At 53.2% G+C, this 9,769-nt stretch overlaps 1 protein-coding gene and 1 non-coding gene across 2 annotated transcripts; one reads left to right on the top strand and one right to left on the bottom strand.

The window, feature by feature from the left end:
- Positions 1-1,559: 1,559 nt before the first annotated feature.
- On the bottom strand, positions 1,560-1,750 carry LOC123621288. The gene has a single exon (XR_006729034.1). It is a non-coding gene; the product is annotated as a U2 spliceosomal RNA (small nuclear RNA).
- Positions 1,751-2,348: 598 nt separating this feature from the next.
- Positions 2,349-9,023, top strand: KRT32 (keratin 32). The gene is made up of 7 exons (XM_045526505.1): positions 2,349-2,822; positions 3,498-3,580; positions 3,734-3,890; positions 5,230-5,391; positions 5,471-5,596; positions 6,320-6,540; positions 8,604-9,023. The coding sequence occupies exons 1-7, from the start codon at positions 2,349-2,351 to the stop codon at positions 8,731-8,733; spliced, it is 1,353 nt and encodes a 450-aa protein (XP_045382461.1). The 3' UTR covers positions 8,734-9,023.
- Positions 9,024-9,769: the final 746 nt, after the last annotated feature.

The raw sequence follows: 9,769 nt of genomic DNA, 5'->3' as shown, positions 1-9,769 counted from the left end.
AAAGGAAGAATCAATTGATGTGGCAAACTTCAGTGTTTTCTTATTTAGGAAATTGCTGTGGCCACCCCAACCTTCAACAACCACCACCCTGACCAGTCAACAGCCATCAACACTGAGTCAAGACCCTCCACCAGTAAAAGATTACAACTTGTTGAAGACTCAGATGATCGTTAGCATTTTTTAGCAATAAAGTATTTTTAAATTAAGGTATGTCATTGTTTCTTTAGACATAGTGCTATTGCACGCTTAAAAGACTACAGTATGGTGTACACATCACTTTTATATGCACTAGGCAACGAAAAACTTTGTGTGATTTGCTTTATTGCAATATTCACTTTATCGCGGTGGTCTGGAACTGAACCCTATATCCTCCTCCACTCCTGTAGGTTCTCGAAGTCACGTGGAGGATGTGCTAAACACAGATTGCCGGGCAACACCCTCAGAGTTTCTGCTCAAGCAGGTCTGGGATGAGTCTGAAAAGTTGTATTTCTAACATGTTCTTGAGAGATGTTGATACTGCTCGTTTGGGAAACACACTGTGAAAACCACTGATACACCTTATTATTAATACAATAGTAGTTATCTTATAGTTTTTGGGGGGAGAGAATTAAATGGGCAAAAATGTCAAGCAGCCAGCACCACACCTGGCATGTCTATACATTCAGTAAGCGCTGGCTATGATTTTGAGGGTGGCCTAAAGAGTCTCATTCCATGCCGCTGGTATTGCCGTCACCCTCCTTCCATCTGAGCTGCTGTCTTCCCTAAACGGGCAATCCAGAAAAGGTACAAGAATCTACAGTTGTTGCAGAGGATCAAGTTGCAAGATTATTCCATCCAACCCTTTCAATGTGCACGAGGAAACTGAGGCCCAGGGAGGCAAAGTGACTTTCCCAAGGCCACATGGCCATTCACAGGCAGCATCTATATCCTGACTTTTCTTAAGCAATGAAAGGGCTGGGCAGCATTTTCCATTTCCTGCTCCTTTACCAACACTTCTGGGAATTATATGAAATATGAGATAAGTACTTATATGCCAACATTATATTGAGAAGATTAGTGAATAGTGTCTATATAATACACACACATTACGCACAAAGGGTGTGAGCCACAGCGTTTGCAGCCAGGACTGAAAACCACTGCTCTTGAGCGTTGCTTTCTTAGGTCACTGCCCAAGGCTTCTATAACTGGGGACACCTGCCCCCATCTCCTGGCTTAGCTCATCTCAGGGCTGCAGAGTGTCCCTTCTCAAGGGAGTGGATTCACATGGCTTCCATGCTCTGAGGTCCTGAAGTGAGCCCCCCCATCTGCCACTGCAGAGAGTAAAAGTGGAGTCTGTTCCAACCTGTTCTATGTCCGTCTGTTCCACAAACAATAATGGAGCACTCAGCAACCCTGTGCATGGTGCAGCGAAAATCAGTGGAGGATCCAGAGGAGGTCAAGACAGAGCATCTGCCTCCTGGAAATGTTCACGGTATAGATCTGCTTTTCCGAGATGAAGGTCCAGCTGGAAAGATATTCCTGATTCTTAGGCTTTCTGTCTGTCTTCCAAATTTTCTTTTGGAGAGTGCACCATTCCTGGAAGTACTGCAATACCAGGTCGATGCGTGGAGTGGACGGAGCAAGCTCCTATTCCATCTCCCTGTTCCAAAAATCCATTTAATACGTTGTCCTCGGATAGAGGACGTATCAGATATGAAACTGATAAGAACAGATACTACACTTGATCTTAGCCAAAAGGCCGAGAAGCGATCTGTGTCTTGAGTTCATTCTCTCCTCCCTGATAATGATTTTCTTCCTCTTGGTAGGTGGCAACGTATGTCAGGAAGCCTCTGAGGTTGCTTTTCCTTTCTCCCTGGGTTTATGATCAGCTTCTGTCACCCACACATTTCCTCATTAAGAGGCCAGGCCTCTTCCCATGGGGAATGCTCCCATTACGGCAGCAGCTGCCCCCAGACCTGTGATTTCTTTAGGGCCAGAGCGGGCAGGGCGCAGTGGGCACAGATGGGCCGTGGTTGCCTGCAGCCCCGCCCTGGTAATGAGGGCTCAGGGCTGGGGCTGACGCTTTGAAGATGTGTCTGGAAGCTCTCCCCTGGTGATCAATGACAGGAAGCCCAGAGTCCTGCTTTAGCCAAATGACAAGTTTGGCCTCTTTTATGAGGAGAGGAACTCCTTATTGGAAACCCAATTACAAATTAATTAGCAGCTTCCTCTGGGGCTGTTAACGTCGACACCAGCCCACGATGGCTTTCCAGTATGAGCCCCTCACTCCAAGGGTATAAAACGGCCCAGGCAGGAAGAGGTCTGTAGACATCCAGGTAGCTGCAGCTGAGGAGAGAGGGCCTCCCAACATGACTTCCACCTGCTGTGTCACCAATAGCTCAGTCAAGAGCTGTCCCCAGCCTTCCTCTGCCTGCTCCAGCGGCGTGAGCTGCCGGCCGGAGCTGTGCCTGGGCTATGTCTGCCAGCCCGTGGCATGCCTGCCCTCCGTCTGTGTGCCCACCACCTTTCGGCCGGCCAGCTGCCTCTCCAAGACCTACCTAACCAGCTCCTGCCGGCCCAGCAGCTGCTGGCCAGCCAGTGGCGTCTCCACCTCCCTGGGCACCTGCGGCTGGTACTACGAAGGGGCCTTCAATGGCAACGAAAAGGAGATCATGCAGTCCCTGAACGACCGCCTGGCCAGCTACCTGGAGAAGGTGCGCCAGCTGGAGCAGGACAACGCCAGCCTGGAGAGCAAGATCCAGGAGGTCTGCCAGTCCCAGGTGGTCACCCTGTGTCCTGACTACCAGTCTTATTTCAGGACTATCGAGGAGCTTCAGCAGAAGGTGAGGGTGAGCAGTGGGGTGAACGGACTCCCCGGGAAAGCACCCAGACTAGCTGGTGTTTTAGATGTGGCTCTCGTTAGCTTATTAAGCTATATTCAGGGAAAAGAGACCCCCTTAGGGTAGAAGGTTATCTCATAATTTGAACACTCAGCCAGATCCCTTAAGGTGGGAAGAGCCCCGGCATCTAGCCTCTGGCCTACCATTGCCTTATTGCATGCCTTTGGGAGGTCCCCTTCCTTTCCCAGGCCTCAGTTTCCTCATCTGTAAAGTGGGGATAATAATGGTCCTTATCTAATGGGCTTGTCAAGAGGATACAATCAGATGCAGGTAAAGTGCTTGGGACAGCCCCGGTACATGATGAGTTTTCAGTAAATGCCGAGGACCCTTCTAACTGTGACATGAATGACATCAGACATAAGACATTCTTTGCTTCCACTAGTGTGGAAGCGAATTCAAAGTGGGGAATTTGGATTTATGAGGCCCCAGGTGCTTATATCTCAAGTTCTCCGAGGACTAGCGGTTCATTAAATACCCCCCAGACTTCCAGGGGAGAAGGGCTTCTGCAGGGGTGGTGCCGGCTCCTGAGCCCTGCCTTGCCGCTGTCTTCTTCTCACTTGGATCCCTTTTCCTTCTTTTCATCCTGGACTAACCCCTTCCCTGCGCCTGGGCCCACAGGTTCTGTGCACCAAGGCCGAGAACGCCAGGATGGTCGTGCACATCGATAATGCCAAGCTGGCTGCCGACGACTTCAGGACCAAGTGAGCTTGGCCAGGGAGGGGACTGGGAGGGGAGGGCCCTGTCCCTGCACACTCTTGGGGCAGCTTTCCATCGGTTTCAAAGCGCCGTCCAAGGCCTTCCCGGAGCTCTGTGTTCAGCGACCCTCCTCGACTGCCGGCCCTGTCCTCGTGCAGGTATGAGGCGGAGCTGGCCATGCGGCAGCTGGTGGAAGCCGACATCAGCGGCCTGCGCAGGATCCTGGACGACCTGACCCTGTGCAAGGCCGACCTGGAGGCCCAGGTGGAGTCCCTGAAGGAGGAGCTGCTCTGCCTCAAGAAGAACCACGAGCAGGTGAGAGAAGAAGCCACGCCGAGGTGGCCCTGGCCAGCACAGGGGGAAGGATGTGGGTTTGGGGTTGGACAGACGTGGGTGAAATTCCCAAGCCTGCCACATACTGTCTCTGTGACTTGGCCCCCTTTGTGGAAGCTTCCTGAGCCTCTTCCTCTGTCAAGCGGGGAAAACATATGCAGGGCTATTGTGGAACTTCATGGATACGATATGGATCACAGACATGATCCAGGTTGTGGATAAGAAACACCACACTTGGTGGGTGTTCAGAAATGTAGCTCCCTTCCCTTCTACCCTTCCCGGACTAGTGTGACAGCCAGGGGCTCACTCGTGGTCACTGCTTTTGCTTTCTCATGAGAGACACATACTGGAGGTGGAGCGGGGGCAGCAGGGCCGGGTGGGTTACATTCCAGAACTTTCATCCAATGGCCTGTCCATCTCTGCAGGCTACACCGCTAGGGGCGGCCCTGTCTCCCCGAGGGACAGTCGAACTGCAGAGGTTTCCTTCTTTCTGTCTTCATCCTCCTTCCACGCCTTCTCTTCTGCTTGCATATAATATACTTAAGCTGAAGCCACAGGCAAACCCTTTACTTTCTGACTTTTCCTCATCTCCTGCAGGTCCTGGGAGGGAAAGGCCTCCATCCTGGGCACCTGTGTGCCACAAAGCCCACCCGAGCCATGGGGTTTTTCCCTCCTTCCCTGGTTGACTCTCAGCCTCTTGACTTGGGATTTGAATGAACAAGTGCCTCCGAATCCTGGCTGGCTTTCCTTGGGCTTAAGTGTGAAGTAACAATTAGTCACCACGTACTCACTGAGCACCCCAGGGCTCCTGACTCACCCCGCTTAAGTCAGAGAACTGGGAACTGCACCAAAAAGCCACTAATGAGGAGTTATCGCACACTCTGGCAGCCCCAGTGACAACTTTCTGTCTTTGGCAGCCAAGCCTGGGAGGCGCCCACCCCAGCTCGGGCCTTGAACTAGCCAAGCCAGGCTCCCGCTGCCCTCCTTCTGGGATGAACACGGGTCCGGAGGGTGACTGGGGATACTGGGGATGTGGGTTTCCCATTTTAGCCCAGATGGATCAAACAAAGCCTGAGGCTGCTCTTGGCTTCTGCCAAAGTGACAGGGGGTGCGGTGCTGGCGTGAGCTTCCCAGCACGGGGGTGTCCAGCTGGAGCCGCAAGACGGTAGAGATGCTGCAGAGCGGACTGCAATCCTCAAAGGGGCCTCTAACGCTGCGATCTTTAGCATCTTGTGTCGCATCTTTCGTGTCTCCCCGGGGAGGAGAGCTGGGATCCTGTGATTCTTTTTCACACTTGCCTGGGATTCTTTTGCCTTTTCAGGAAGTCAGTGCTCTCCGATGCCAGCTTGGGGACCGCCTCAACATCGAGGTGGATGCTGCGCCCCCGGTGGACCTGACCAGGGTGCTGGAGGACATGCGGTGTCAGTACGAGACCATGGTGGAGACCAACCGCAGGGACGTGGAGGAATGGTTCAACGCGCAGGTGGGCCTCTCGCGGGTGGGCTGGGCTCCTCAGTGTCCCCAGGAAAGGACACCCAGCCTTCTCTCTTCCCCCACTGCAGATGGAGGAGCTTAACCAGCAGGTGGCCACAAGCTCTGAGCAGCTTCAGAGCTACCAGTCGGACATGATCGATCTGAGACGGACGGTCAACACGCTGGAGATCGAGCTGCAGGCCCAGCACAGCCTGGTGAGCGCTGGTGGGCGGGCACTGGTGGGCGGGCGCCTCGCCCTCTGGATCTGCACCAAGCGCAGGGGCAGGCATCCAGGGGGAGGAAGAGGAGGCCCAGACTTCAGCCACCGTGGATGCCTGCCCAGCTGACCTTCCCTGCAGGGGGCTTTTTCCTAAGATCCAGCTCAGAGAGAAAAGGGGCATGTTTCAAATCAGATGTGGGTTAGGTAGACGCTGTCAAACATGACTGCCCAAGAAGGCTTGTTCTCTGCTTAGCCTGCCCTTCCAGACCTGTGGTTCTCAATATCACCTGTAGAGATGTTTAAAGTCCTGGTGTCAAGGTTCTTCTCTGGAGCAACTGAACCGGAGTCTCTGGAGGAGGGGCCTCGCCATGGGTATTTTTTAAGGGCTCCCATGTGACCCTAATGGGCAGCTGGGGCTGCAAACCACGGTTCTAAACAATGCCAGAGGGAGGACCCTGGGGAAGCTCAGATCCAAAGTGTAAAGCCAGACAATGTTTGTAGAAGGAAGAGGGGATTTAGGATGAGATTTAGGACATGGTTTGGGTTCAAACCATGGTTCCATCAGATACCAGCTGTTTAACCTTGCACAAGTCACTCGACCTTTCTGGGCTTCAGAACCCTCTCGAGTTCATTCCCAAGACCAAGGAGAGACTTGGCTCTGAACCACGCCATGGAAGACAGCCCCCCTCCTCATGGGTGTGTCTCTCCTTTGCCTTAGAGGGGCTCTCTGGAAAACACGCTGGCGGAGACGGAGGCCCGCTACAGCTCCCAGCTGGCCCAGATGCAGGGCATGATCGGCAACGTGGAGTCCCAGCTGGCCGACATCCGCTGCGACCTGGAGCGGCAGAACCAGGAGTACAAGGTGCTGCTGGACGTGAAGGCCCGGCTGGAGTGCGAGATCAACACGTACCGGGGGCTGCTGGAGAGCGAGGACTGCAAGTACGCAGGCCCAGCCGTGGGTCCACGCAGAGATGTGGGCGAGGGTTGGGGAAGGCTGTAGGAAGCAGCTGGATCTACCCTTGAGGGCCCATCAGCTTAGAACCCTGCGTGATAGGAAGGCATTAGGAAGCTGGTGTGCTTGGGAGAAAGTCAGGCCTGTGGTGTTCGTGCTGCTGTCCCAAGCCTGGCCTTTTGGAGACCACTCTGCTCCATTCCCAGTCGACAAACTCTGAGAGCCTGCGGTGGGACAGGTGCTATGGAGGGTGCTGACATAGATGGTGACGACGGTTTAGGAAGATAGGCAGACAGGCGACTGGAGATCGCCATGCGGGGAGAAGTTTTTGGCATAGTGGGAGGACAGTGGGTAGCGTCATGTGACTGAGCTGCGGTAGAAGCGGGACAGGAACGGTCAGCTGGGGCCCATCCGTGCAGAACCCCAGAGATCACATGGCGAGGGCGGGCTGTATTGCATCGGCAAGTTGGAGGTCTTATTTCTTTTTTGAGGAGGAAAGAATAGAGTTCCCTTAACTGCCTGTCTTTCCCGCTAGATGGTAAACATCTAGAATGCAGAGACAATGTAATACGTTTTTATTCCCTGCACTTGGCACGTAGTAGATCCTTAGTAAATGTTTCTTGGCCAAGTCAATGAAAGCTCAAAGCTGCTCTTTGGGGAGACGGCCCTGGTAGCAGCAGGAAGAACTGAGCAGAGGGAGGGGGACCAGGTTGGGAAACCACCCAGGAGGCCTGGCCATGGTCCAGGTGAGCAGGGGCGGATCTGAGTCAGGGCAGGTAGAATCAGCAGGAGGTGGCCGTCTGGACTCATTACTGTTACAGTGGTTTCTCATTCTACGTTTAGCTTTCTCTGTCATTCAGAGTCTTATCCTTTAGCGCAAGTATTGCAAAGTCAAACGTTTGCAAGGCCCAGGCCATGGACACGCACGAGTGACAAGGTTACATGGAGACTGTGGAACTGCAGGGAGCTGGTGCCGTGTCCCAGGCAGGCAGGGCTGTGCCCGTGGGGCCACAGCTGCTGTGTGAGGTGCAGGTTCCAGCACCGCTGGAGCCTCCAATGGTTCAAGGGAAGCTGGGAGTCTGGAGTTTTAAAAAACTACTCAATTCTTCTGATTTTAAAATATTTCCAACAAATTAAAGAAAATATAGTGCCAGGCAAATTAAACACATTTCAAGCTGTATGTGGTCCTCAGGCTGCCTTTTGGGTCTCTGAGCTCTTTGGTCTCCATCCAAGGTCCAGTGTGTTGTTTGGTTTTGAGCCCATGCCTGTCAGTCTCTGAGATCATTCTCCTTCCTTTCACCATGTTCTCATCCTACCTTCATTCATTATTTCATCTTACTCAGCGCATTCTGATTAAGTGCCAATTCTATCCTATGCCACGTATGCAGGGAGGGCTGCTGATGTCACTGCCTAGTAGGGGAGACAGACCATAATAGAGTCATTATTAATCACTGTGGAACGAGGTACAGGGTACCACAGGGGGATGGCACGGAGAAATCAGGGGAGGCTTCAAGGAGGATGTGACAGTCAAGTTGAGCTCTTAAGGAAGAGAAGAAATTGATTATGTGAGTGGAGAGAGAAGAGTGTTCTAGAAGTAGGAAATAGCCCTGTGGCTGGAGCAGCGTGGTCCGTGGAGGAGCTGGAAGAAGGTCAGAGTCCCTGGGGCTCAGAGGGCAAGGGGCCAGGAGGTGAGGCCAGGGTGAGAGGTGGGTGCAGGTCCTACTAAGGAAGCTGCTCTCCATCTGCAGCACAAGTGGGAGCCACTGAAGGTTTTAGGCAGGGGAGGGACATGATTCGATTTGTGTCTGCAGATGATCACTCTGGGCACTAAGTGGACTTTGGTTAGGAGGGGCCCTCGCAGGGCCGGGGAGATCAGTTAGGAGGCCATGAGGTGACACAGGGACAGGTGGCAGAGGTTGAGACCAGGGAGGCTGGTGGAAAAGGCGCAGGGTGGAAGGGTTCGAGAGCTGTCTGACGGGTGGAATTGGCAGGACCTGTGGCTGAGGCGGCCTCTTCTACTAACCCCGCCCCACCGGGCTTTCTCCCGCAGGCTGCCCGCGAACCCCTGCGCCACTCCTTCCTGCGCCCCCTGCGCCCCCGCCCCCTGCCTGCCGCGCGCCGTCTGCGTGCCCCGCACCGTCTGCGTTCCTTGCTCGCCTTGCACCCCGGGCCGCTACTGAAGTCCCTCAGCGCCAGTGGATCCTGGAGGGACCGGAGCTGTTCCGTGGCCACCAACCGAGCAGGGCCAGCCCCGGCCAGCGAGGAAACCCTGAGCAGGACCAGGCGGCGGAGCATCCGCAGCCAGTTCTGGCACTACAGGGGCGCCCTAGCCCTCGTCGCTTCCAAACTGCCTCTTCATTTCCAAGGGCAAACTGTTCTCTTTGGTGATGTTTCTGGTCGTCTGTGCCGCCTCAAAGAGCATGTGTTCTCAATTAACTGGCAAATAAACCTCGTGCAATGGCCCTGCAAACAACTCTGTCTCTGTCATTCATGCTGCTGTATCCACAAGCCAATTCTCCTCACTTGGGCTCAGGAGGAATGTGGCCAAGTCCTATACTTATTTTTATGCCCCTTCTGCTTCCAGAGAGGCTTGAGAGGTGTTCACTAAAAAGGCCCATATGCCATAAACCAGCTAAAACCAAGCAACGGGGCCAGAGCCAAGTGTTATGGTAAAAGAGTAAAGAGAAGAGGGAGATAATTATGCCAGAAACCAAGACCAAGCTACTGTAACTGAGAGTAATATTGTAATACACCCACCCCTAAATATCATTACAGCCGGTACAATGGGACCATTCATTCATTCAGAAAATCTTCACTGAGCATTTACTTGGTGCAGGTTCTGCATCAGAGGTTGGCTAACCCAGGGGAGAGCACCCAGACACGTTGCAACAATCTATGAAAAACAAACAAACAAACATTGGTTTATCCACTTTATAAATGAGGAAACTGAGGCCCAGAGAGGTTAAGAAACTTGCCCAAAGTCACACAGCTAGTAAGTGGTGGACCCAGGACTCAAATCGAGGCTTTCAGGCTCTAGAGACGCTCAACCAATTCATATTCAGTGTCCTCACTGTTTGTAAACTATAGCTGGGTGCACGAGACACCAAGATATGCACGTGGTCACCACCATCCAGACATTTATAATTAGAGGGGGAGCTAAGACCAGTGAGGCCCCACTTCTTCCTCAATAAGGGCCATATAATATAAATATTAATA

This window comes from Lemur catta, chromosome 15 (assembly GCF_020740605.2).
Source record: "Lemur catta isolate mLemCat1 chromosome 15, mLemCat1.pri, whole genome shotgun sequence".
NCBI classification, from domain to species: domain Eukaryota; kingdom Metazoa; phylum Chordata; class Mammalia; order Primates; family Lemuridae; genus Lemur; species Lemur catta.
The sequence above is the reverse complement of the archived record's forward strand: the minus strand, read 5'-3'. Positions and strand labels throughout refer to the sequence as shown.